The sequence below is a fragment of the Agelaius tricolor genome, unplaced genomic scaffold (genome assembly GCF_023055355.1).
Source record: "Agelaius tricolor isolate 1412-34295 unplaced genomic scaffold, bAgeTri1.0.p SCAF_11, whole genome shotgun sequence".
NCBI lineage: Eukaryota > Metazoa > Chordata > Aves > Passeriformes > Icteridae > Agelaius > Agelaius tricolor.
In genome coordinates this window covers 7,384,097-7,411,350 of record NW_027269271.1, presented here as the reverse complement: position 1 = coordinate 7,411,350, position 27,254 = coordinate 7,384,097, and the positions used below count along the sequence as shown (strand labels likewise).

The 27,254-nt window shown below is 46.0% G+C and overlaps 2 protein-coding genes across 2 annotated transcripts in view; one reads left to right on the top strand and one right to left on the bottom strand.

The window, feature by feature from the left end:
• COLGALT2 (collagen beta(1-O)galactosyltransferase 2) overlaps positions 1-12,106 on the bottom strand; it is a 47,503-nt gene extending 35,397 nt beyond the window's left edge. Inside the window, exon 1 of the mRNA XM_071435966.1 lies at positions 11,753-12,106. Within this exon, the coding sequence (XP_071292067.1) occupies positions 11,753-11,997 (245 nt within the window). The 5' untranslated portion in view covers positions 11,998-12,106. The remainder of the gene's footprint in view (positions 1-11,752) is intronic.
• A 3,433-nt stretch (positions 12,107-15,539) lies between these two features.
• Positions 15,540-27,038, top strand: TSEN15 (tRNA splicing endonuclease subunit 15). Its single transcript, XM_071435967.1, has 4 exons — positions 15,540-15,755; positions 16,368-16,449; positions 17,764-17,899; positions 26,597-27,038. Exons 1-4 carry the CDS (start codon positions 15,600-15,602, stop codon positions 26,799-26,801), a joined length of 579 nt encoding a protein of 192 aa, XP_071292068.1. The 5' UTR covers positions 15,540-15,599; the 3' UTR covers positions 26,802-27,038.
• The last annotated feature ends 216 nt before the right edge of the window (positions 27,039-27,254 follow it).

The window sequence follows — 27,254 nt, the reverse complement described above, 5'->3', positions numbered from 1 at the left end:
AAATACATTTACCTGAGGAAAGGCTGGAGGTTTGGTCCAGCTATGTGTCCAAACTATTGGAACCAGATGTTTTCCTTAACCTCTGGGCTATCCCAAAGGTGTCCTTGTAGTACCACACACCTGCAGGAGTTACAGGAGCCTGGTCAGCTTTGCCAGGTGGGCAGTTCCTGCTGGGAGATGTAACACACCATCATTTCTCCTTGGAGATCTCACTCTATTGGAGAGATAAAGACCTGAAGCACATTTCTCCTCAGCAGATCTCTGTGGGACACTGACTTTATTCTGGCTGTCACCTGTCATTCTGATCCACATGCTCCATGAGCAACAAGTTCTGCACCTTGCAAAAGTGCAACAGAGCAAACCTGGAGGTGACTGAAGCTCTCCACAGGTAGAATAAACGAACATCACTGCAGAACGAATTGGTGAGTGTAGAAAAGAGACTCCTGCTTAACCCAGCCTAGCCCTGAACACATATTTCTTCCCCCTTAAATCTGCACCACATATACAAAGACTGGCTCATCCAAAAATCCAGATGGGAAGTTTGTAGGCAAGGCTGCTGGAAGCACCACTGACAGCAGCTCAATTCTTGCTCTGTGAAACAGAGCTTCCTTCAAGGCTCAGGTATTAGCCAAAAAATCCTGGCAGCAGCCTTCGTTTGTATTAAGTCAGAGCAGAGTTCTGCCAGCAGACGGCCATGAGCTCACTAGTCTGAAAAAACATCTCATTGACAAGAGTTTTTGTGGAAGCAATAACTTGTTTGTGTGAGAAATAAAGGGAGAAGGGGGAGAGAGTGTATGTTAGGAGTGATAAAACATGTACCACAAACATACTCAGTAACTTAATTTCCATTTAAAATTATATATGGTAATTTTCATTTAAATCCTGCTTCAAGTAAAAAAATTGAACTTAAAAGAAATCATAAATTAAGAGACAGTATTTAGCACCAGTGACATTTTCATATTCCAGTCACACACACTGAACTTATTTCAGACTGGTGTTTTGAAAAATGAGTGCAACCATAGTCTCTGACAGCCAAAGCCAGAGGAAGAAAATATTTGAGGAGGCAAAAGACCCTAAAGCAATTATTATTCTCTACCAACCAATTTAGAGGAGGCTGGCTAGGCTCCTCCACAACCATGGAGCCCATCTCAGAGACAAATAAATGGAAACTCCATCCAGAGCTTTGTACTGAAGGAACACATATCATCTGGAGCAAACACCAGCAGCATCCAGAGCCTGATTCATGGGAGTGAGTCAAGTCATGCTAAGGGAGTCAGACTGGGAAAAATGAGCACAGTACTGGGCTGCTGCTCTGTTGTTGCAGGAACTGGTTGTGCTAAACCAGATACAAATGGCACAGAGCACAAGCAGGGCCTGGTCCCTACCAGCAGCTGGCATTTCTAAACCTCCAGGGCCTGAATAACCTGCTCATATCTCAGTTTACAGCTTGGAACTCCCAATCCCAAACCTCACCTAAGCTGTCCTGTGTAGCAAAAAGGTCAGAAAGGATTCACCTCTACCAACATCCCACTCCCATCTGAAGGAGCTGGAGCTGAGCCAAAGTAGAGAAGCTATGGAGTTCCAGGCACTGAAAGTGCAGAACTCCAGCTAAAGGACTGCCAGAAACCCTCTGCACATGCTGAGAGAGAAAAATGCCATCCAGCCAAGCCAACAGCAATCTGCTTCCCAACTCTGCCAGCATGCAGAATCCACCAGAAGATTAACATCTCCAAATCTTACTCCTCACCACAACCCTCTAAGGAACCCCAGCTCGATCCAGGGGCAGCACCACAAGGTCATGTCAGACACTCCACTGTCATCAGGCCTTTTCTCCATCTGTAGGATCTGCAGAAGGGACTGGAGCTCTCAAAGTGTTCCCACTCCCAAGACCTAACTTCCCTTTAATCCCCCAGGCAGCAAGGGATCCATAACACAGGAGATTATCCAGCCTTGCTCCCTACTGACACCACTCCTCCTTCTGACTTTCTAAGCCTGTACAACCCACCAGTAAAAGAGATCCTTGAATATTTAGATTTCCAAACCTGAAAGCTATTCCAGCTATTTCTCCCACTGGTAATTCTAGCCAGCTGTAGCCAAGAATTAAGGAGAAATAAAATGCAGGCCAGCAGTTCCTGAAGACACTAGAACGCCCTTTAATCCTTCAGTTTACAGAAAAGAGAAGGAGCTTGCCTTTTACTGTTTTTCCAAAATGAAAACATAAATCTTTACCCTAATTATGCAGTTCCTATGCTAACATATATTTTAATGTCTTTTTTTAAATTAAGATTTTTGCTAGTCTAGTGTAGTGACTTTTGCATGTAACTGCTGTGCTTTTCACTGAACTGTAAATATTTTTGCCATTGTCTTTATGAGTTATGGTGTTAATTACAAGTTCTGGTTAGACTAAAGGAATGTATTTGTTGTCTTCATGTAAGAAAAAGAATTTGCAAGAGTAAAAACACACCCTCAATGAACCACGAGGGGGGCTCCCAGCATTAAGGACACACTCTGGACACCCCAAGGAACAGTGCAGCCAAGCACAGAGCTCACTCAGCACCTGCTCTGCTCCTGCAGCACACACCAAAACACATCTCCATCTCACTCACACACTTTGTTTTTCTGGTTCTCTTCTTGATGCAAAGACAATGTAACATTCCTGCTTCCTCACATGAACTGGGGAGTGCTGATGATTGATGGACAGAGAAGAGTCTTGCTGCAAAGCTTCACTGGTCATGTTCCTCTTTGCCTCCTAGACACAAACTGTGGGGACAGAACAGGTCTCTGGCAGCTTCTCCTGTCCAAAATCACATGTCCAAGCTAACATCTTTTTATGACTTGCCTGAAGAAGGCTTTTGGTTAGTTAATGATACAGCAGTCCAGCTACAGGACTTAAGCTCACTTGGCTGAAGTCTGGTAGGGAAAAATTTACATGTTTGAGCTAAAAACCAGAGGAAAAAATCAACCAACTAACCAAAAAAAACCCCAAAAACCATGAAACCAACAAAGGGTTTGCATTTGTCAGAGTTTTAACATTTACCTTCCTTGTCACAATAAGCATTCAAAGTAGGAATGCTGGAAACAGCCTTTTCCACCAATGCTGAAATGGTTTGGGTGAGAAGGATCCTTTAAATGCCACCCAGTCCAACCTCCCTGCAATGAAGAGAGAACCTTCAACCAGACCAGGCTGCTCGGAGCCTGATCTTGAATTTTCCCAAGTATCTTACAAAAATGACTGAAAATACTGAGGAAATAACTCAACTAACAACCTTAAATTCTCATTCTAGCCCCAAAGGTACGATGCAGCACCCATTTTAAGAGCAGATGCTGAGCTGCTAACTGAAGGTTCTGACCTGCTAACTGAAGAGATAAGACCTGCTATCAGTGTCAAGATATAAACTTCACAGGTAATGCAACCTCACTGTTGCCACTGGGCAAAATTCAAACCAGGCTGCAGCCACACATAACCTTCCCTCTGCAGAGAGATCAAAGTGCAAAACTAAGCAAGCAATCCTTTTAGAATCAAGGGAAGACTGTACTCTGTGTGAGGAAAGGAGAGGAAAAGCATAATTATAAATAATGTTTTCTTCCTTACAGGAAAAAATCTTTTAAGAAACAAAACAAAAATCCAACAAAAAAAAAATTCCCTTTTGGAGCTGAAACCTTACAAAACTAATGTGAAAAAGCTTAAATGAGCCCTACCATGGCACTGTAGTGCCACATGGACTCCCACTATCTTATGCTTCAGCATAAATTTAGATCTTCATGAGCTCCAGGGGGACAGCCTCAAAATCCTGCTCCAGATCAAGATTTGCTTATCTTTATAACAGGTCATTCCTATGAGTCCATCCAGACAGAATGAAATAGCTGGAAAATCTATTTATTCCATGTATTACAGCCACTCGGGCACCACAGATGATACAAAGATCTCATCAACATTTATGTTTTAATAAATCCCTGGCAAAAGAGCAAGGACAGACTTTGGTGAAGGCATATTCCCACCCCAAAACAACACTATCAGCTTTCATGCTCAGTTGTACCTGATTCTACAGTTAGCTACATGTTAGAAAGGGGAAAAACCACACTGACTACTTAAATAGTTGGTCATAACGAAAGCAGCCTTCACTTCTGAGCGAGATTTCACTTCCCAAAATGTCTAACAGCTACCTCAAATAAGCAACTACTTCTCCCAAAGAAACACAAGAAATTCTGCTTCATAGGCCATTAGCATAATATCAGTCCTCTGCAGTGAATTCAGTCTCTAGTACAAAATTTAGCTGTTTTTTAGCAGTGCCACATCATGTCAAGAGGAGGAACAATGTGTTATGTTGCAAATCACAACCCAAGTGGTTCACCATAAAACTTTAATGACTGAACTCCATTTGAAAGTATATACCAGATCCATAGTCACATGGAAAAAGTTTAAAATCAACATGTTGTTATTAGTCTTCCTGTCAACTTTTGCAGAAAGAAAACTGGCATCATTTTACAGTAACAAAAGTGCTCTGGCCCAAGGACACCAGATATAGATATATAGACAAATGCATGTGCCTGCACAAACAACCAAAACTAATAATTTCATGCTTAAAATCTGGATTCAGGCACTGAATGAGGCAAATTGTACACCAAAAAAAAAAAAAAGGAAAAAAGAATCGTGTTTTTCATAATTGATGAATTTATTAACAGTGCCACATGCCTGTATGAAGGAGCTGAGCAATCTACAGAAAAGGACAAAAAATCCACTTCATCAGAGAACACCAAAAATTTTTGGATTCCTATCTTTCTTTACCCTGAAATTTTGGTGCATGTGGGTCCCATTTAGCTGTAATCCACCCTTGGCCATAAGCACCATCAACGTGCACAATGCTTGACCAGAATAAAGGAAATGAGATGCACAGAAATAGACTGCAATAATACCAAGTCTGAGACATCATGCCACAGGAAGGAAATTCCAGGTTCTGACAGACAGCACCCCACATCACCCCGGTCCTCTCTCCACCCTGGAGCCCAGATGAGCCTCCTGGGACGAGAGATGGCAGCAGTGCTGGGCCATGCTCTGCACACCATGTGCAGCACAGATCTGGTTTTAGAGAATCCTGACCCAGTGCAGGAAGACTTTTAGTCCCAGGGGACTCAGATAAATGATTGCAGGTATGTGATAATGCATGTAAGAGATCAAAAAAGCCCTTCCATCCCTGGCTCAGCACAAATCCCTGGTTTGGTCTCCTCACAAAGGGCCCTGCCAAACCTCCCAGGGATTGACCCCTCTCCAGCTGCACTCAGACACCTGGGGTCCCTTCCTCAGCAATCTGATGGCAGTGACCAGGCAGCTTTCTGAGAAGATGACATGTTCCATTTAACAAAAAATAGGAAAGAAAAAGTGGTTGGAGCAACAGTCTTTATCCCAAAGGTGTGCCACCCTCAGCCCACATGAATTTCCAGACAGTCTGTGACAGTGACAGCCTGCCCAGGGATTGCAGAGTCCCCATCCCTGGAGACATTAAAAACCTGAACTGTTTCTCAATGCTCTGCCATCACCAGAGCTGGCTTTGGGAGCAGCCAAAGGAGGTGCATTCCAGCATAACCATCCCAGGAGATCCATGCATTAGCTCAGCTGGAGAAGCACTGGGGAAGGGGAGAGGGCTCTGTCCCTGTAACATGAAAATGACAGAAGGAATTGGGCAGGTTCCTCCTGGATCAGACCAAACTGATCCCTACTCCCAGATTCACCAGAAATGAGGAGCTGAAATAGCTGGTGTACAAGCAAAATTGACTTTTTTATTATTATTTTTAAAATTTTTTAGATTTTTTTTTTGGGAGGGGGGGGGCAAATTAATAGGAGCACTCAACAGCCAATATTGGTTGCAGCTGGTCCTTGGACCCACAGCTGAAGGAGGTTCAAAGGACAGGTCAGTGCACAACCTGGGCAGCCTGGACTGGATGAGGAATCCCAACCCCGTGGGAAAGACAAGGAAGGGATGAAGTGGCAGGAATGAACTAGATGACTCTCTGAGGTCTTTTCATCCCTACTTTGTACAGATGAAAAGAGACAAGAAAAGCTTGAAAACTAGATCTTCCTGACCTTTGAAAATATCCAAAGGCTTATCATAAACAACAGCCTCTGCTACTGAACTCTGCCTGCTGTTTCTTTTGGGCAACAGATTGTTTTATTGGATTCCAGTCCCTAAACCCACAGCCTGCACTACAAGGCACCAGGCAGCCCATGATACAAGGGACAGACACACAGGTAACAGGGTAGATCCCCGTCTCAAAAGGTGGGTGCCAAAAGACAGCAGCCAAAATAAATGTCTGCATTTTCAGAGATAGAATTCATGCAGAATTCAGGTATAAAAAAAAGATTAAACAAACACACACAATGTACTATGCTCACTAGTGTCACAGAACTCCTACACATTTTAAGACATCAGATTTATGGTATTATCCCTGTACCTCTGGAGGGATATTTATTAATTTCATGGTGATAACAAACTATTTTTGCCTTTTTTCTTTTAGCCCAATATTCACACTGCTGCCTAGTAGACCCCAATATAAAGTGTTGGACAAGAGGTCTTTAAAGGTCATCAAAAAAGCATCAGAATTTGGCAATTTGTGACCACAGCAGGGAAAAATAAAGAAACTCCTGCTACCCTGCACATTGCCATCACACAGCTCACGCCTCTTTTATGGCTTCTCTGTAGAACTCCAGAGTTTTCAGCTGAAGAGTGGTTTGCCATGCAGACCTCAGCAAGGCACAGCAGCAATTTCTGACTTCTCTTCAAATGTTTCTACTGAGTAATTTCATGATGCCATTTGCTTCAGTTTGCCAAGACTGAGATGAGGGAGAGAAAACCAAAGGACAAAAAAAAAAAAAAAAGTGATTATGGATATTGGGAACAGTTCTTTAGCCTTCCTTGGTTTTCCATTTTTATGTAATTTTTCTGTACTTTGGTGTAAAAATGACCTTGGCAAGGAAGTATTTACAACTGACATTTCTTGATTCTTCTATCTCCAGTTTTGATAAATTCAACAATCTCATGTAGGTTACTTTACCCTTCTACCCTTATTTCCCCAGATAGAAATTAGAAGTATTTACTCCTATTCTTTCTTTCAATGCAGTCATCTAAATGCAAGATCTCTGGCAGAAAGGCTCTCTGCAACATCTTGCACAACAGGAACGTCACCTTGATTGCAATTCCAAAGCTGTGCAAAGCCCATCTCACTCTTGCCCCCTCTCAGTCTATGACTGTTATTAAAACTACATAATAAATAAATTTAAAGTATCTACAAATGGGAAACGAAATCCCACTAAAATTCACTTGAAATTCACTAAATCCCATTAAAATTCACTTGAAAAAGTCAATTTCACTTGTACTTAGCTCATCATAGCCAAGTACAAGTGCAATTGACTTTTTCAAGTGAAAAGTCAGTTAATTTCTAAAACCTATGTTTTAATATTGCCAGATGGAAGTCACAGCACAGGTGAGCACACCTGGAATGGATGCAAAACACCAGTGGACAGAAGCAGGAGAGGCAGAGCCAGCAGACTGGAATGTCAGCATTCCTAAGTGACTAATAATGACCATGAAGATTAAAGTGACCTCGTTGCTCAAATGGTGACAAGGACAGAAAACACAGAGTGTTTGAAAGCCAACACTTCTCTGAGAGTAATAACAGCCATTAAAGTTTTAAATGATCCCTGCATCTCATTGGAGTTTGCCCTCTATGTGGAATTTTTTCACATTTGAAAAGGAAACCACGAAAGAATAAGAAAATGCTCAGATATCATCAGCTAGTTCCAGTCTAATAATACATAATTATGAAACACAATTATTACACTGATCTCATCAGCTTCTATTTTTAGCTTCAACCAGTTATTTTAAGTTGAAACTATTTCCTCACTGGAGCTGTGTTACAGTACCTCCACTCATCTCTCAGCTGGGATTTATCTCATCTTCCCACCTGTCTCACTGTTGTTCACATTATAATTTCTGAAATATAAGCATACTCTGATCCCCAAAGCAGATTTTCAAGCACAAAAGGACCTAATTACTGCTCCCAAGCACCAACTCATTTATGCAGGCATTCCATCCCCAGGTTACTAAGAGAGGAGAGAGCAGATAACCCACTAGGATGGAGCAGAAGGTGAAATTACAGGCAACTTTCTTTGCTATACCATCACTTAATCTGAGAGTAAGGAAAGTGAAAGGCAATGTGATAAATTGCTGAATACACACACTTTTAAAAGGCTGTCTATTGCAGCCAAGACGAACCTTCCTGACAAGCAAACACTCTGTACCTTTAACTGACCAATCTCAAACACTCAGCATTGATAAAGCTCAAAACAAAACCCCACAACCTCGCCCACTAAATAAAAAGAGGGTTGGGGCACTCTGACTGTGTAACTTCTAGGTCATTTTTGTCCAAGATAAAGGTCTCTTTGCAGTTCTCCAAGCCCAGCACAAACAATGCTGAACATTCTCCCTGCAAGTTTCCCTGCTGGGCTGGGAGCACAGGGAGCTCTGGGAGAAGCTCAGCCACATGAGCAGCACCTCAGTAGAACCTTTGTGGCCATAAAAAGCTGCACTTGGGTCCCACAGCCAGGTTTTCTCTTTAGGCTCTCCCTTTGTGGCACTTGGGTCCCACAGCCAGGTTTTCTCTTTAGGCTCTCCCTTTGTGGCACTTGGGTCCCGCAGCCAGGTTTTCTCTTTAGGCTCTCCCTTTGTGGCACTTGGGTCCCACAGCCAGGTTTTCTCCTTAAGCTCTCCCTTTGTGGCACTTGGGTTGCACAGCCAGGTTTTCTCTTTAGGCTCCCTCCTGTTGTAGCACTTGGGTCCCACAGCCAGGTTTTCTCTTTAGGCTCCCTCCTGTTGTGGCACTTGGGTCCCACAGCCAGGTTTTCTCTTTAGGCTCTCCCTTTGTGGCACTTGGGTCCCACAGCCAGGTTTTCTCTTTAGGCTCTCCCATTCTGGCACTTGGGTCCCACAGCCAGGTTTTCTCTTTAGGCCTCTCCTGCTGTGGGCCCCAGCCCATTTCCCTCAGCGCTGGGTATTTGGGCGCTCGGAGGGGACAGCTGTGACCCTTCCTCCTCCACAAGAAGGGACAGCTGCTCCCTTCAGCATTGCACCTCCATGGTGACATGGGACCAGATCGGGTTCTGTGGCCAAAGCAGGGGACTGCCATTCCCCCTGAAGCAGGAGACAGCCATTCCTGCTGGGCTGGCCGGCTCCAAAGGCTCCCAGGCCACCGATGGCCAAGTCTGTCAGCAGGGCCAGCACAGAAACCCGAGCTGTCCCACAGAAATTCCCAGCTGAAGTCACAGCACAATCCCGGGATGACCCTGTCCCCAGCAAGGACAGCCGGGGTTAACACAGGCCAGGGAGCGGCTCAGATGCATTTCCTGATTCCCGGGAGGGAATCTCGAGGAGGGAAGGAAGGGTTTAACTGCACAGCCATGGAGGGAAGGAAGGGTTTAACTGCACGGCCATGGCTCCTCCGTGCCAGCTGGCCCCAGACCAAACGGCCTGCAAGGCTCATTAGGAGCCGGCAAGCCCTCCCGAAGCTGCTCACAATCACTTTCAGAATTAAGTCATAATTAAGACCAAAGGTAAGACAGGAACACAAGGCTGCCCAGTGCACATCTTTTGTTCAGTATCAGGGTAACAAAGCTTGGGATTAATTGATACAGACTACACAAGGGAAATTCAGTGTCTGCTTCAAACTCATTATATCTTAACTCATCTTTATTGTCACTCATAAAGCTTCCCTCCTAGAAATCTGTCAAGAGGAATCCACTACTCAATTTCAGCCCTCCAGCTACACAGAGAGCATATGGGAGCTTGAGAGATGATTTATGGTTTCAGTTTTCATTCTCAAGATCTATGGTTGGGCATTTTAAAATGCTGACTTACTCAAGAAAATGCTGCAGTAGGATATAAGTGGCAATGGAAGAATGCAAGTCCATGACAAACACCACTCCCCTGCCCTGCTCCTCAAGCTATCCCAGTAACACAGGGACACAGGTAAATCTTGGCATTCATCTGTTGAAAGGACTCTGTCTGAAACACAAGATGCTTCCAGAAATGGACTGAATGGTTTCACTTGTTCTCAAGAGACTTTACAGGTATTGTATGTGTGTTTGCTCTGAGTGGGTACTTTGTGTCCTGAACATTCCCAGCTCTGGAAAAGCTCAAGTCTTATTGAGGAGCAGAACTAAACCTCTCCAAGGAACCACTGCCACGCCACAGGTACCTCTCACTCTCTGTGGCAACTCAGAGCATCTTCAGAACTTGTGTTCCAGCGGCTGTGACAATTTTAGTCACTCTCATTTTATAAATCTTGACATTTTCATCAGCAGATTTTCCAGCTTAGCCATGCCTTGTGTCTGTGTGCAATCCTCTTAAAAAGGGAGCGATTTCTTGTAAGAACCTTAGCGTATTTTAAGCTAGGTTAGAAGTAAGTCCCCACAATACTTTCAACACAATATTGCAGAGACCTTAAGTCAGTGAGGATAATACAAGCGATGTACTGAAAAAGTTGTAGAGACGATAAATTATCTGCAGGAGTTAAACCCCCCCCACAAAACCTACTTTGCACTTGTACAGCAAGAGGCATTTCAAGATGTGCTCTGCTTCGGTGATCAGGACTGCACTTAACAACTCCCACAAGTTTTTATAAACACCAAGCTCAGCTGAATCACAGGCCATGTGGGGTCTGATAATATCTGTTTTTATACACATCTGCTACGAGGAAATCTCAACTGGCAAAATTCCTACTGTTACAAACGAATCAGATCTACACAGCTTGTGATTCCACATCACACTTGTGTGGCACCCCGAATTTGGCCTGATAGCACAACTTGCTTTGTACACCTGCAACACGAAAAGAAGGGGGGAAAAAAAAAGAAAAAAAAAGATCCATGCACTGGCGTACTGCAGAGCCTCGTACTTGGAGACAAATTACAGCCATGTTACTGAAGCACACACAGAAACATCTGTTTAATGACACTTCAGTGATGTGACTGGGGGGCAGGTCCTGCCCTTTCAAAGTGAAACGAAACTTTACTGACTTTTTAAGCTAACAGGACTCTCACCACATACTTCAGCGAACTTTGGATCAGGCTCTAGAGAGAAAAAAGAAACTCTGTTTGGGGTTCTTCCAAGCGATCCTGTTCCTCCCAACACTTATGTCAGGTTGAAAGATTATTTTTTTGTCTCCTTGCAAAGGCAGATTGACCAGTTCCCAAACTGCTCCAATCGCTCCATCCCGACCCCTGTTTGACCGCCGCAGCTGCCCCCATGCTGCGATTTCTGAATACATCTTTTAATCCATCTTCCAGCCTCCAGCCTGGCAACAATGCTCCTTTCAATGCCCACCAGCACCGACCCAGCCCGCCGCTCTCCAGCCCTGGAACATCCCGAGCAGCTCCCACAAAGCCCGGGATTTACCAGCCGGGAGCCGGCCCCACGCTCTCCGTGCCTGTGGATTTGGACACATGCTCCGGCGCTGAATGTTCCCAGGCTCCAGGCCAGCTTTGCTGGGATAACTCATCTCCCTGCGGCTCCCGGCAGAGACACCGCGCTGCCGACACGCGCAACGGGGGCCGAACTCTCCCGGGCCGCCACAGCACAGCCGCGGCTCCTGGGCTGGGCGCAGCCGCCGCCCCTCAGCGCTGCCCGGTCCCGCAGAGCCCGCAGAGCCCGCAGAGCCCGCAGAGCCGCCTCTCCTCTCCCCTCCCCGCGCCGCCCCCGGCCCTTACCAGAGCGCGATGCGGCTCTTGGGGTAGCTGAGCCTCTCGATGCAGCCCAGGACGTGCGGCAGCGTGTGCGCGGCGTTGCGGGCGAGGATGGCGAGCAGCACGGTGGGCTGCAGCAACGCCGACTCGGGCAGCGCGGGCTGCTCGGGCCCCGGCGGCTCGGGCGGCTCGGGCGGCTCGGGGGCGGCCCCGCAGCCGCGCAGCAGCGGCGGCAGCAGCAGCAGCAGCAGCGGCGCGCTCGCAGCCATGATGGGCGGGCGAGGGGCAGCCGCGGAGCCGCCGGCAGGCAGGGCAGAGCGGGCTCCGGAGCAGGGAACGCGGGAGGAGGAGGGGCAGGCACGGCACGGAGGAGGGAGAAGGGGAAGGAGGAGCCGAGCGGTGCCGCCTCCCGCCCTGCCAGCCCCGCTCACCGCGCCCCCGGCACCGCCCGGACCCTGCGCTGCCGCCGCGACCCCAGGTGAGACCCGGTGCCCACCCCGGGAGGCTGCGGTCAGCGCAGCACCCGCCGTAAAAGCTGCAAACCCCGCATTTCTCCACCCGAGTTTTGGGCTTTAAAGAGGCTTTCGGAGCGTTGCTGCTAACGCTGAGATGTCCCTTTGTTCGAGGCTTATGTGAATATCTCGCCCTCATCCTTCCCACATAGGTAGAGAATTAAAGTGACTTTGAGCTTTCATATCAGGTTTTTGGCGAACATCCGCGGGATGTCCGTACGGAGCAGCTGCACACCCCGCACCCATCCCACGCTGCAAGAGGGATGCACTGTTCCAGCTCGAATGCAGCTGGAACATTAATATGGTGGAGTCATAGAAAGGACCTTCAGGACAATCTCATTCCAACCCCCTGCCATGGTAAGGACACCTTCCACTGTCCCAGGTTGCTCCAAGCCCCATCCAAGCTGGCCTTGGACACTTCAGGGATAGGGCAGCAATAGCCTTTCCAGACAACCTGTGCCAGGGCCTCCCCACCTTCACAGGGACGAGATCCTTCCTAATATCCAATCTAAATGTGCTCTCTGTCAGTTTAAGAATGTTCCCCTTACGTCCTATCATTATCTGTCCATTTAAAAAGCCACTCTCCCTCTTTTTATAAGCCCCTCTCATGTACTGGAAGGGGCTCAAAGGTCTGCCTGGAGCCTTCTCCTCTCCTGGCTGAACCACCCCAGCTTTCTCAACACCTCTTCTTTGAAGACAGGAAATACAGGGAAGATTTTCCCTCTACTTCATTTACTTACCCACCATGGAAATGTTCCTGTGAATAGACTGATGGCAATTTAGCATAAAAAATACATAAAACATATTCCAGCAATTAAAATTATTGGGTCATGATCTTAAAAGGGGCATAATAATCATAGTTCTCTTAGAAGTTAATAGGATTTGGGCATGCTAGACCCTTTTCAATATGAAATCTCTAATTAACTCTAAGGGCCCCATCACAGCATATTTGGGGTTTACTGTGGAAGTTTCTCCAAGGTGGACAGACCCACTTTGAGCAGGTGCTGCTGTTAGCTGTGTGCTTGCAACACTTAAAAAGAAGGAAACCTTTACCAAGCAAACAATTGTTTAATTATCCATAATCTCACTGTGAATTGCTTGCATGTAGGTAGGGTGTGTATATATATGTATATATATATATATACATATATACATTATATATAAATATACACACAGATTATATATAGAGAGTTAATGTTTGCTCCTCTTTGCTTATAGAACCTAATTTATCACACACACCAAATTATATTTTCTCAGTTTCCTGAGCAGATGACTTCCCAAAAAGGATCATTCTAGGAAACTTCAATAAAGAGTCTCCAGGGATAATAGAATCATCTGCACAAAAATTTGAGAAACTCTCACAGTTTGTACTCATCTTCCTGAACAATTAGCACAAATGTGTTGCTCCTGCTTGCCCTTCACTATGCCTTTATAATTGTCCTTCTAGAATGATACATTAATGAGGCTTTTCTGTGATGGTTAGTTTGCCACATGTTGCTTTTATGCTTGGATTCATTATCCAAATAGAAGGAGCAGCCTTGCAGCGGGTGGGAGGTGATTAGAGTTCCACAGGAGCCAGCCCCATCCACACGCACGGAATTCCCCTGCTGCCCCCGGGAGCATTTGGAGGGTGGGGACTAACGCTGCCAAATTGTTCTTGATGTGGAGGGGGAGGGCTGGAAGCTGGCATTTTCCATCCACTGGACACTCATGCTGGGTCACAGTCCTGATTTTAGGATGTTTCAGCAGAAATAAGCCCCTCCTCTGCCTGCCTTTGCCAGAACTCTGAGTGTGCCTTTTCCCAGTGCAGCTCTTGATGTCCTCAGTGAAATCTAAACTACCTTCAGCTCTTTTCACACTCCTCTATTTAGGGAGCAGCATCAGAGCCATAACGATTTGCTGGGAGCAAATGAAAAGACTCCAGCAGCACCCTAAAGCCAGTGATTTGCTCTCCAAAGTGATGTTCCCTCGCTCACACAAATCCCTGTGCTGGCTGGCTGCCGTGGAGCACAAAAGAGTGAGAGCAGCAGAAGCCTGAAACATGAGCTGTTGTTCTTCCATGCAGAAGAGAAAGGAGTCAGCTCAGCTTCATCTCTCACTCCCAGTCACACACAGCTGGGGCAATGTTTGGAGAGCTCAGGTAAACAGTTACCTGACAATTCGTGTCATTCCAACACCTGTAAATGTGTATGACTCCATGTCCACGTACAAAGAAATCTGTACTCATTCTGACTTCTTTATTGGTGGCCAGAACTATATCCTGTGGGGTTTTTAAAGCCCAGACTCCATCCTGCTGTGACAAGACAATGAGCCACTCTGTGGTGAAATATTTTAGCTTTGAGGAGGAAACGGCTTTTTGCAGATGTAAGTCCCACAGAAATCAATTTAAGCCATTTGTTTCAGCCTCCTCTAAATATGTAACACCAAACAAGCAGATTCCAGCTATGACAGCTGTCTCTGGCAGAGGCATAATCCCTCGGTTTGGCAGGTGCCAAATTCTCTCTGAGGCAGATTTCTTCTAAATTGTTTCCCACATTGAGGAAAACAGAGGTTCCATCCTGCTGATGTAATTGACTCATCTATAGATTGATGTGGATCCATCTCCTTTCGCTTGCTTCTTTGCTTCTAAGAACTCAAATCCATCCGATTATTTTCCCAGCAGCTGAGTGAAGCTCTGTTGCCAACTCTTCCATGAAAGTCTTGGAGACTGGATTTTTTTTTATCCCACCTAGCTATCTATTCTGTGCCCAGGCAACTGAAGTGCTGGATGACAATACTTTATAAGCAGCCAGAATGGCTGCTCATTTTACCACAAAATTCCTTGAATTAGATTGGCCCAAATATGACTTCCTGTGCCTACAAACCACGCACAATTTATGTGTTACATACACAGAGACCAATATTCACTGATGCTTTATTATAGAATAGCCGTTGTTTGAAATTCATCAGAAGAGTCACCGAGGCAGATGGAGCTGATAGGCCAGACTTGGGACACTTGGCATTAGGCACAGTCAGAGATATTTCTAATGAAGCAATCCAAGATGCTTTTAATGGCAATACCTTGAAGGCACGTCCCTTATGCAGTCTAGCAAAGCTCTGGACACTGCAGATTGATAACACTTTGGAGCCTTTAGGAGAAGGGACCGTGAAAGGAGTACATGTTAATATATGTTTATATATGTTTATATATATTTTATATATATTTTATATATATTTTATATATGTTCATATATATATATATATATATAGGTAGGAACGGAGCGGCGGCGGAACGGTCGTGGCGGTGCGGCAGTTTCCGGGAGCGCTGTGCTGCGCGGCGCCGCCCGGAGTGAAGCCGCGTTGCACACCGGCGGGGCAGCATGGAGCCGGCGGCCGGGCTGGGCGGGACGGGCCTTTGCCCGGCTCCGGGGGGCACCGATCCGGGCCAGGGCTCCTCCGCCGCCGGAAGGGAGGAGAAGGCACAGGGCAGCTGGTCGGGGGCGGCTGGCGGCAACTGGATCACGGCTCACCCCACGGTAGGCCGGGGCGGGGGCCTCGCCGTCTCTCGGGGGTCCCGTTCTCCCGGCCGGACGCTGCAGGATTTTCCCCTCGAGGTGCACGTGGGGTCTCCCCTAGGGGGGTTCTGCAGGGAAATTCCCATCTAATCGACGATATTGGGTTTATCGAAGGGGGCTCCGGCCCGTGGGGGAGTTGGGGAATGCCACTGCCAGCAGGGGAGGAGGCTTTAAATTATGGGATTCCAGCTGGGAAACGTAAATGCCTTAAAATTTGACTCCATCTTACTTTTTACCACACTGAAAACATGGAGGTGTTTAATTTGGCCATCATGTTACGTTGTGTTGCAGCAAAAATAGGTACAATTATATTTACCCCAACATAGGTAAAATTCCACAAAGCTAGAGCTGTTCCAGAAATAGTTGAGACTCCTCTTGTGTTTATTTTGCTTGCTTTTTTAAGCGCTAAAAGATGGGGAATGTGGAAAAAGGAGCCTTTGAGATACTGTTAGGAAACAAATCCTGCTTTTTGATTGCCTTCAAACGGGTTTGAACCTCCAGTGGGTCTGCTGGTCTGTGCATTCTTAGTTTAACCTGTGCTTTCCTTCATCACCGTTCCTCTCTGGCTCTCAGTTCACAGAAATGATGTCACTTGATGTGTCTGACAGCACTCAAGTCTACGCTGCCTTTTTGGTGTACCTGGACCTCCTGGAAGGTAAATGGGGGAAGTGGCTGCATCCCAACCAATGCCTTTGCCCTTAGGAGCTGTTAAATTCATTGTTTGCACTGGATCAGGACCTTTCCTTCCAAAGTCCTTGGCGCCCATTTTGAGAGTTTTTGTGCTGGAAGTTTCTATCCTCTGCCTGCCTGGAGCCTGTGCAAAGATGAGAGCCTGTTTCACCCAGCACTTCCAGGTGCAGGTGTTCAGGGAAAAGGCACTCAACAGGGAAATAAAAAAAGAGAGGAGCAGGGGAAGGAAAAGGAATGTAGGAGGGTGAATTGACAAGTTCAGTGGTTGAGCTTGTAATAGTCCTCACTTGCAGATTAATGTGAAATTACTCAATCATAGTGTTTCACAAAAGTCACCATTCTGGTGACAGCACCATGGCTGCTGTGTGCTGGAATGTTTTCTAGAAAGGGCAGTAGTTCTTCTAGCAAAGAAGATCATTTGCAAGTGTGGTAGCAGTAATTTATAACCATTGTAGTAATATTATGGAACAACACAGTAATTTATACAATAAATTGTAGGTGTTGTGCTTAGGGCCATGGCTTGTGGAGGACTTGGCAGTGTCAGGTCACTGGTGGGGCTCCCTGATCTTGGAGGGCTTTTCTGGCCAAAATGGTCCTGTGAAATCCAGTGTAGTCTGCTGGTGTCTGCTCAGAGTGGAGCAGAGTTATGTGATATATAAACTTCTGCCTGGCTTCTTCCAAGTTGGCTTTATTGAAAAGGGACTGTGAGTAGGCAGCCAGCCAGCCTAAGGAAAATATTTCAGTTTTGCTTGGAGCCTGGTGCTTCTCAAGGTCAGGGAAAGGAGGGATTTTACAGTCCAGGAATTGCTGTCTGCTGCTGTTACACCTCTGAAGGAAATGCCTTAATAGTCTTCAAGAGAAGATTTCTGTAGTTCTGCAGCAAAAACTTCATCTTTATCCCTTCAGCAGGAGTTTAGAACTGTGTATGATCATTAACCATGCTTCTAGCACCTGCTGCTTCACAGATCAGGGTGCTGAGTCAGGTGACTAAAGCTGTGTGGTTTTATCTGCTTTGTGCCTTTTGCAGAGCAGCTTTGTCAGACAGATCACTTCACCACCCCTCAGTGCAGCTCTGGAGCCAGCAGGCTGCTCCTGCTCCTTGGATTTCTTTAGCAGGATTGCTTCTCAGGAGGGGAATTTGGCAGAGGAATGGAATTTTCCTGTGAAGAAAAGGGGGAGGGAAAAGAAAACCTCAGATGTTAACTTAGACACTGCATTTGTTATTTGACTGATTAAAACTCGTGTTTTGTGTTCTTTCAACCCCAACAAATCTTTCTAGGGAGGAGCTGGCACGAGGTGCAGCCGGTGGGCGTGGCAGAGCTGCAGCTGGTGTGCTTGCATGCCCGAGCCAAGGAGCAGGAGGGGCTCCAGGTGATGGTGCCAGTGCCTGCTCACGTCCTCATCAGCCACGAGAGGTGAGGCTGTGCTCACTGCTTGGCTGGGGTCACCACTCAGAAAATGGGGCACAGGGACGTTGGACAGGCTGGGGATGGCTTGGTCAGGAGGGGAAGGAGGAGGAAGTGGAGGAATATCAGAGGAAAGCAGCCTCTCAGCCTGTAAGCAGAGTTATTTTGGGTTCTGCAGACACACAGGCAGCTTGGAATGTTAAGGAGACCTCAGCTTTGCATCAGTCTCTGCCTCTCCCTGTCTGGAAGTGCTTCTTGGAGGTCAAACAGAAACTGATGCCCACTGATAAACACTTCCTGTTGTTTGGAGTTGCATATGTGCTAGGAGATAACATGGACACCAAAGTATGTGTTTGAGAGACAAGGTTACAACACAAGGCCTTCACAGCTTATGTTTTGAACATTCCTGTGCTGATTTTGTACTCTTGGAAATGTACGATGCTTTCTGAGTTGCTGGACTTCCAAGGACCTAAGAGGAAAGAAATCCTCTTGGAGCTGCCTAAGAATCAGCTTTTTTATTGTCAGATTTGTGGATAAGCCTTGTATGGTTTGCTTTGCTTTTGTTTTCAAACTATAATTTGGCTACTTTGAACAGGAAACTCCTCTCACTTTACATCTAGAGTCTCATGTGCCTGTGATTTTTGGCTTGATTTCCTCACACGTGCAGGAGCAATTCTTCAAGTAAAAGACAGCACAGCCATGAATTTGTTACATTAAAGATATTTACAGCCTAGAAAACTTCCACTTCAGTAGTTTTACAGTCTCTTTTAGCTGGCCCTTAGGGCAGCCTCAGACACAGGGCATGATTTACTCTCTGATGAAGGCTGCCTTCTGTGACTGGTATCTGCATGATGACTCTGAAGACCTGAGCTATTTCAAAGGTATCACAGGGTTGTACATATTTCAATTTCTTCTCTTCCCACTCCTGCTAGGAGCTGGCTCAGGGCTGGCTCTAAAAATCGTACTGTTCTTTGCTGCTTCCTCTTGCTCTGTGGGCAGCAGCCTGGCACAGTGGTAGGTGGGTAATTAATTGCACTTATCAGATGTGTGTGTGCACTCTAGGAGTGATGTTTTTGCTTTTTATTTTGGAATTTAGAAGTGACAGATCAATGTCTTGCTAACAGACTTTTATCATCATTTTACTGTTTGTTGGGTGAGGGGGAAGAAAATTCTTTACTAGGTATTGATGGGGTTTTGTGCTGAAAAAAATATTTTATTTGCAAGTATTGGTCAATCACTTCTGAGGGCTTGGTGATGTGATCTCCACAGGAGAGGAAAGCTGCTGGGTGAAATGCTGGGTGTTATTCAGCCTGTCTGCAAGCAGGAGGTGTGTGTGTGTGTGTGTGTGTGTGTGTGTGTGTGTGTGAATGAAAGGGACGTGCTGCAGCTCTCAGCTCAAAGGTTTTAGGGGAAATAGAAGGCAGCCAGTGAGCATGTGGGATCTTTGAGGAATTCCACCTACATGCTGAGCTGTTATGCTTGGTTAATATAGTGTGTTTCCACCTGGGCTGAAAACTTGGATTCCTGCCATTGGGTGAAGGCTAGGAGTATGTTCTGATTGATTTGTAATGACAGATATTCCACTGCATGCATGTCCTATCTTATTCTGTGTCATTGGAGCCTTTCATGGGGAGCCTCTGCACTTGTTTGTTCTGTGGTGATGCTGTTTGCTCTGCCTCTGGCACCAGAGTGTCTGGAATCCAGTACTGGAAGGATGTGTGGTGGAGAGGCAAAGAGTGAATGCATCACATTGATTAAAAGTACAGTTTGTAACAGGGTTTGCTGCAGAGCAGTGACACAGGGTGTGTTGTCACTGAAATGAGCTGAATCCCAGGCTGCAGTGCCAGGTGTGTCCTGCATGTGTTCAATAGCCATGGATGTTGTCAGGCTGGGAGCTTGTGTTTCTGTACAACACTTGTATTTGTGGTGTTGAATGGGCATCTGCATTTTGATCAAAGCAGCACTTTGTGGTTTTGTGTTACCTGCTAAAAGCAGGGGAGGAGGTATGAGTACAAGTGAATGCAGCTTGCTTAGTGTTGAAAATAAAGCCTTGGAAGGATTTGGGAAGGTGAGAATATTCTGTCTCTATTCTGGGCCTGGAATTGTGCTAACTGCAAAGGAAGCCAGTAAGAGCAGCATTTATGGGCAGCACTTCCTTGTTTAACCAGTAGGGTTTGGAAGTGACACCTTGAAATCAGACTTCCATCTTCATTCTGCTCTGTGTTTTTCTTATTGGTAGAAGGAAGAAAGTGATTCACTGGAAAATAATGTATTTTAGTACTATGTATGTGCTAAAAAAGATCTCACATTTTGCCACTATTAGTCAGTCACTCTTGTAGGCTTGGTCTTCCAGAGAAATATAGTGGTGGTTCTCTATTTGAAATCCTTGCCAGCCAAGCTCTGCCTTTCCAGGTGTCTCATGAAGTTCCCAACTTGGCTGCCACTGAGAAGTGTGTCCTTAAAAGGCCACAGGAAAGTTGCTGTGGACATTACCAGCAGGACACCTGGGCAAATGACAAATAGGAGTGCCCTACAAAGATTAAAACCTACTCAATGTTTTTTAACCTATTACAAAATTTCATCATGTCCAGTTTGAGCATGACAGATAAGTGCTGAAGGCAAAAGCTGTTCTGCTTCCTAAGCTCTCTGTCCAGTTCTGCAGAGCTGGGTTGAAGCTGCTCATCCAGCTGTGGCAGGATAGGGCTACACAGGAACCCACTAAATTACAGAATTATGGGCTGTGGAGCAGAGTCTTGAGAAGTGGCTTTGTGCTCTGTGTCTTCTTCAGATGAAGGCTGCTGAATCTTCTGTGAGCAAAGCCCTGGGGAATATGATGCCATTTCTGTCTGTCTTGGCCTGCTGTGACCCACACTCAGCTGGCTGAGGCTTGGAGAGCCTCTGAATTCAGGAGGATCTGCTGCATGTGCTTAGGCTGGGGTGTGTTTGCTGCTCACTACAACACCTCAGAGCGTGCCAAGTGCCTCATTGTCCATTCCAGAAGTGTGGCTCCCCACTGTGGAGGAAGCAGTGAATCCTGGGAGTGCAGAAATAACTTGGATAAACCCAGCTCAGCAAGTTAGGAGAGCTCACAGTGTTAGCAGCTGGATTTTCAGATAGCCTGGAAAGCCTTGAGCCTTCAAGGACCAGGGAGTTAGGTCCCAGATCTAATAGAATTGGGCACTGTCTGTCCTAGACAAATAGCTCTGTCTAAGCAGAATGTTGCAGATAAGCTGTCAGATTAAATGGCACGTCACTGCTCTGTTTGTATTTTGTGTACAAGTGCTGTAAATGAAGGATGAAGTTGCCTGAGGTCATGGAGACCTGTGAAGTTTGGGAAAGGCTTATTCTGTTAAAATGCGAACTTACTTTAGAAGAAAGCAATACATAAATGTTTTGTTTTAAAGCTGATAAGCATCCTGAGAAGGAAATCTGAGGACTGGAATTTACTGTCTTCAGGAATTTACTGTAGACTGTGAAATAGATCTTGCTATAAACTGAAAAATCCTGTTATTTTAAAGCACTGGAAGTGTGACGTGCATCTTGCATCCTCTTCACAGTTTTGTCAGTAACTCCCTTGCTAAAAGCATAGTTTACTCCTGCAGTAAATCACACATTGAAAATATAATTAGTGGCTCCTAAATGTAAGCTCTTTATTAGTATTTTTATTTAATTTTTAAAATTTAATATTTTGAATAAGCTTGCAGCTCCCACAGCAGAGTGGGTTATGCAGTACTGTGGTTGAACACCCAGTAGTGTGTCCTGTAGAACTTTGCTGAACTTTGATACCTCCCTTTTGTGTGGTTTCTCTTGTTTTCTTCTTGAACTTCCATGGAAAAAGATATTTTATATTCCTTGAGGCTTCAATTCCTTCTCCTGACCAGTGTGGCATGTAATGTTTTATTTGCATTTGTTTTTTTTCTTCCCATTACAAAAAACTGAGTAATGGAAAGAAAAAAATAAATGTAAATAAAACACTACATGGATTCTTCTAGCATTCCCTGTTTGTGTGTTTTGGGAACAAATCCCCAGGAATAGTGCTGTGCATTTACACCTCCTCCCAGCCCCATGTGCTCCTTCCCACATATTCCAAGGCACTGGGTTAATGCTGCCTGCCCTGCAGGAGGGTCTGGAGCAGCATTCCTGGGGTGAGCTGTGCTGAAGTTTGCAGTGCTGGCTAAATCCAAGGAATTGTGCTCTCTGGGAGGTTCCTGTGCCCTGGTGCTGGCCCAGGCTGGGACAATGGCACGCTCCAGTGCCTGGGGTAATGATCTCTGCAGGGGCACAGAGACCAACTTGTGTGCATTCTGCAGCCCTGCCTGGCCAGCAGGGGAGGGAGCTGGTCAGGCTGGCCAAACCTGCAAGGAATTATTCATCCAAGTATAAAGGGCAGATTGAGAGCCTTTGGCTTTTATGGGATGGAAGGCAGTAGTTCCATTTCAGCTCAATGGAGCTCTATGCAACCTCCATAAAACTGCCCTGAGCTTGCAGAGGGATGCTGCTTCTCAGAGGCATTGCATGGGATGTGTCTCTGAAATGCTCTTTTGCTCATCACAGAACTTGCTGCTTGAGTTCTTTATGATTCTGCCCTTGCTTGGTTTCTGCAGAGTCAGTTGAAAGCTCAGGGTCACCAGCTGTACACACCTGGTTCTTTCTCCCAGAGAAAAGGGCAGTGTTTGTTTGTTAGGAGCAGGTATTGGGAAACACAGCACAGATTTCTGATGGGTGTTGAGGGCCTACATGGTGCAAAATTAAGGTAGGGGAAGGATGCAACATTCCCCTCTGCTCTCTGCATAGATTTGTATGGATTTTCTTGTTTTGTTTTGGAATTTGTTTTATTTTAAAGCTATTAATTGCCACAGTAATAGAAGACAGGGTCAGCTCACTGCCATCATTAAGTTTGAATGCAGCAGTAATGACAGATGCAGGATGACATTGCTAGTGCTGTTCCCTTAGCTTGCAGTGCTCCTTGCACAATGTTAAGTAAGTTAAACCGGCTCCTCTGAGTAATTTTTTGGTAGAAAAAAACAATCCCTACTGACTCTAGTCTGTGGATAACTGGGAAGCCTTTTCTGAGCCCTTTTTCTAATGCAAAGTGTTTTAGAAATGCCAGCTCTTTGGAGAAGAGAGTGTTTGAGGTGAAGTCCTTTGCATCTCCTGGAGCATGAGGTGAATGTGAGTTTGCTTCCTGGGTGGAAAATGAGGGCTTTGTCCTGCTTCATCTGGCCTGGTGGGAGCACATCTGGATGTGAATGAGCATGCAGCTGAGCTTTCACTGAGAGTCTGCAGAACAGCAGGAACTGTTTCTCAGCTGCACCTTTCTCTTGTCAAGTCTCTCCATTCTGCTGAAAATTGGCTGTGCAGACAGTGGAGTGGGCATGCTGGAATTCCTGTGGAAAAAGAGGACCCAGAGAGAGCCAGTCCACACCAAAGGCTTGACCCCACAGCTTCTGTGGGGCTCACACTGTTGGAGCACAGCTGGGGAACCAAGCCCAGAGTGGTCATGGGCCCCTTGGTGTCAGTGTCCATCAGTTATCAGTAATTCCAGAGTGTGTCCTGGCACAGCTGTGACTCAGGGAAAGGCTGCTCAAGGTGCTGGGGAATGTAGGTGGTCAAGGCTGTTGGCATCTGCCAGGCTGCTGGATGCACTGAATTTTTCTGTTCAATGATGCTTGACACTTTCAGAAATGTTAAATACACTTTTATTTAAGTAAATTCATCTTGTATGGTTGTCATCACCTGTATGGTGTAGCAGATTGTCACTGAGGAGCTTATTGGTAGCCATTAACTGGGTTATTTAAATTAGAGTATGGCTCTGATGGGGCTGTTACCACATGGGCTTCTTGCCTGGGACTTTATTTCCATCATTGACTGCAGCTGTTTGTGAGATGGGCAGCCTTGAAATAAAGGGTTCTTGCCTTGTTTAGGATGTCCAACGTGCATTCTTTGAATTTCAGAAGGCCAACAAGGCTTCATGCTTTCTTTATTTTTCCATAGACAGTATTTGATGCATGGAAAGGATTACAAAAGCTATACCTGTCCTGCAGTGTTTCACCTTCCTGCTCGTGGCAGGCAGCAAGCACAGTAAAATCAGAGGTCCCATGGCTCCTTTGCAGTGTCTGCTGGTGCAGAGGAACATTGGGAGCAGGCTGGACACAGAGGCTGCTGGGGATGCCTTCAGGGGAGGAGGGCAAGGGGTGATGTCTGACACAGACTTCCTGAATTCCAGAGCTTATCCCTCTAAAAGATAGCCTCTCAGCACTCTGCAGATGTGCTGCAGTGCACTGTGGCTGCTGTGGTATGCATGAATGAGAGCCCTTGTCTTGGGGCTGCCTGTGTGCAGGGAGGGGGGAAGGGGAAAAGGGTGCATTTGCACTTGTCATTCCTCATCTGTGGACAGCAGAGCTAGCAGATCATCCTGATGCAATGCTGTGTCTTTGTGCTCCTTACATAAATCCTGGAACTCTTGTCTCCTGAAAAGGAAGAAGAAATGGCATTCATCTGTTGTCAGGACCTGGCTGCTTTTGGGATCATGGGGCATCTTTGAAGTCCTAGTTGCTAAATAGAGGGAAATAAAGTCTCAGGTGTTTGTGCTTGGCAGTATAAGAAGAAATCATGAGTATCAGAAATGTAGATCTACAGCCTCACTGTTCCATCCCCCCTCCTAAGAGACTATCAGGAAAACCAGTGACAGGTATTAAAGAAAATAGGAAGGAGCTTCTGCCCTGGCTGACAGGTGAATCTAGGCCTCTCCCTTAGTCTGCTCTCAGATACAGCATTGTCCACACTCAACACAAGTTTGGTTTCTTTGGCTCCCAAAATATCTTTCCTGGGCCATGCCCTTTAATTTGGCATTTTATCATTAATTCTGTATTGCATTCACAGGAGAGAGAGAGAGAGAGAGATCAATGTCCACTGCTTCATGGATAGTTATTTCCTCATGGGGTCTCTGCCAGCTTAGAGCTTTCTCCAGACCCTTGGCTGTTGAGGGTGGGCAGGCCCTGGCACAGGGTGCCCACAGAAGCTGTGGCTGCCCCTGGATCCCTGGAAGTGTCCAAGGCCAGGCTGGATGGGGCTTGGTGCAAGCTGAGATAATGGAAATGTCCTTGCCCGTGGATGGAACTGGATGAGCTTTAAGGTTCCCTTCAACCCAAATAATTCCATGATTCTGCATGTGGCAATTAGATTCTTGCTGTCTGCATGTGTCAGGAAGGAGATCTGTAATCTTTTCTCAGGCTCTTGTCCCCTGACAGGGTTTTGGCAGGACATTGTGGTGCTATTGTGGGGGTATCTCTGCACAGGGGCTGGAAGTGACAGGACCCAGAGGTTCAGAGCACAGAATAAATAAGTTACCTGCCAAATAAACCTGCAGACAGAGCCTGCTGAGGTGGCAGTGAGCACAGGAGAAATGTCCCATGACCTGAAGGAGTCTCTTGCAGTGTCTCTCCTCTGCCAGTGGCCAGCACAGTGTCTCTCACCTTATTTATTGTGTTGTTAGGAAATGTGCTGATGTGGGAGGGCTAGGATAGTGCTTTTCCCAGCCATGGTATCTCTGTGGCATGAAGTAAATGTGTTGTGTTGCCTTGCTGTGTGTCTGGTGCAGTGGTGCAGGCAGGAGGAGAGGCCCTCTGAATTTACCAGGCTGGATTATGCACAGCTCAGAACACAGATGGGTCCTTAAGAAGGTCATGGGCTTAACAGGGAGGCTTTCCAGGCTGCTGCTCATTCTCTGCCACGTTCCATTTGGCTTTTATTAGAGGATCAAAGGGGTTCTGAGGGAAGATGGTGATTGAAGTCTGAAAGCTGCTGCCTTTAGTCAGAGCCCTGGCCTCAGAGCTGCCTGTGCTCTGCTGGGTGAGCTCTCCAGGCTGCATGAAGCCAGGACTGGTTTATACTGGTGCACAGCTGAACTCCCCCTGGAATGTAACCTGTCCCAGCAATCTCAGAGGAGCCCTCTTGCACCTGACATGTGGGGGCAGGGTCTGTCTCTGGTCACCACACTCCTTCAGAGCTTGCTCCCCAGTCAGACCAGGAATGCAGGGACTCCTGGGATCAGTGTTGTCCTGAGCTCTGAACCGTAAAGTAACTGGCATGTTACTCTTAAAATAAGCTAAACAGGAAAAATTGCATAACTTTGTCTTGAGCTTTTAAGGAAGGCATTATTTGGGCTGACTGTTCTGAAGAAGAGCATTAGTCTTGTGGCTTCTAGTCTAGACAGGGAGGTAGAGAAACCTGGCTTGGGCTCCTGGGCCTTCCACAGTCTGGCAGAGACCTGTGGCACAGGGACTGGAAGACTTACCTCTGCAAATGGAACACATCTTAATTATTCAGTTCTCCAATTGAGCACCAGGTGTTACTTAATTAGATTTCTTACATAAGTCTGCTGAAAACAGGGCCAGTAGAGATTGCTGTGCTGGGATTGTGGTGGATGAGGGATGGCTGAGGGATGTGCATATGAGTACACCTAAACAAAGCTTAGAAGCATGTGTTGAGCCATTTCCATCAGAGATGTGTGTAACTGACTCTGTTATTTTCTTTTGTTGCTTGATTACACAAGTTTATATTTCTGTTAGAACAGATATTATGCTCACTTTAGTGAAGACAAGTTTGCAGAGTGTAAACAGGCTGAATCAAAATGGTGCTATTCTACCTTTGTGCCATCATAGATGGTTGTGGATTCCTTTCTAAGTGTTTATTTTCCTCTCCTAGGTTAAGGGAAATACTGAAGAAAGCCTCTCTGCCTCCAGAAGATCCCGACACCCTGCTGTCAGTTACCTTGGCCATAGTTGAGACAGACTCCACAATAGTCTACTATAAAATGACTGATGGCTTTGTAATGCCAGATCCTCCTGGTGATACTGAAGATGTGGATAATAAACAGTGGAGGAAGAAAAGAAAGAAACTTTTCAAATGATTGGGGCAGAGAAAACAGAACATTTCTTGGACTCCTGGGCTGAAACCCAAACAAATGCAGGAACTGGTGTATGTGAATAAATGGTGAGCTAAAGTCTGCCTTGGCATATCAAGGATGTGTTCAGGGAGAGCAGAGGCTTGTGCAGCTGCACTGTGATGAAATGCCATTTGAGGTATGAAGTCATGCTTTGACACAGATCAGTCCTGACTAATAAATACTCTTGGGAAGTGTTACAAAGGCTGTGTGTCCTCTTTATCTGGTCAGGCACATAACAGAATAAACACATCCTTACCCATGCTGTAAATACTGGTTACAGGTAAGTCTGAAGGGCTTGAAGTTTTGTAGTTTACAGAGTGTCTTTGTCTTAGCCCTGTCAGAAGCACTCATGCTGCCCCCCAGGTTACATTTCTGAACTTTGCTTTCTTCCCTCTGCTTTTGGAGAAAAGGCTCTTC

Bases quoted from the DNA above. Each gene is read 5' to 3' on its own strand.
- TSEN15 (XM_071435967.1), top strand. From the start codon at position 15,600: ATGGAGCCGGCGGCCGGGCTGGGCGGGACGGGCCTTTGCCCGGCTCCG. The intron at 16,450-17,763 runs GTAAATGGGGGA...AAATCTTTCTAG, and splicing joins GTACCTGGACCTCCTGGAAG to GGAGGAGCTGGCACGAGGTG. The intron at 17,900-26,596 runs GTGAGGCTGTGC...TTCCTCTCCTAG, and splicing joins GTCCTCATCAGCCACGAGAG to GTTAAGGGAAATACTGAAGA.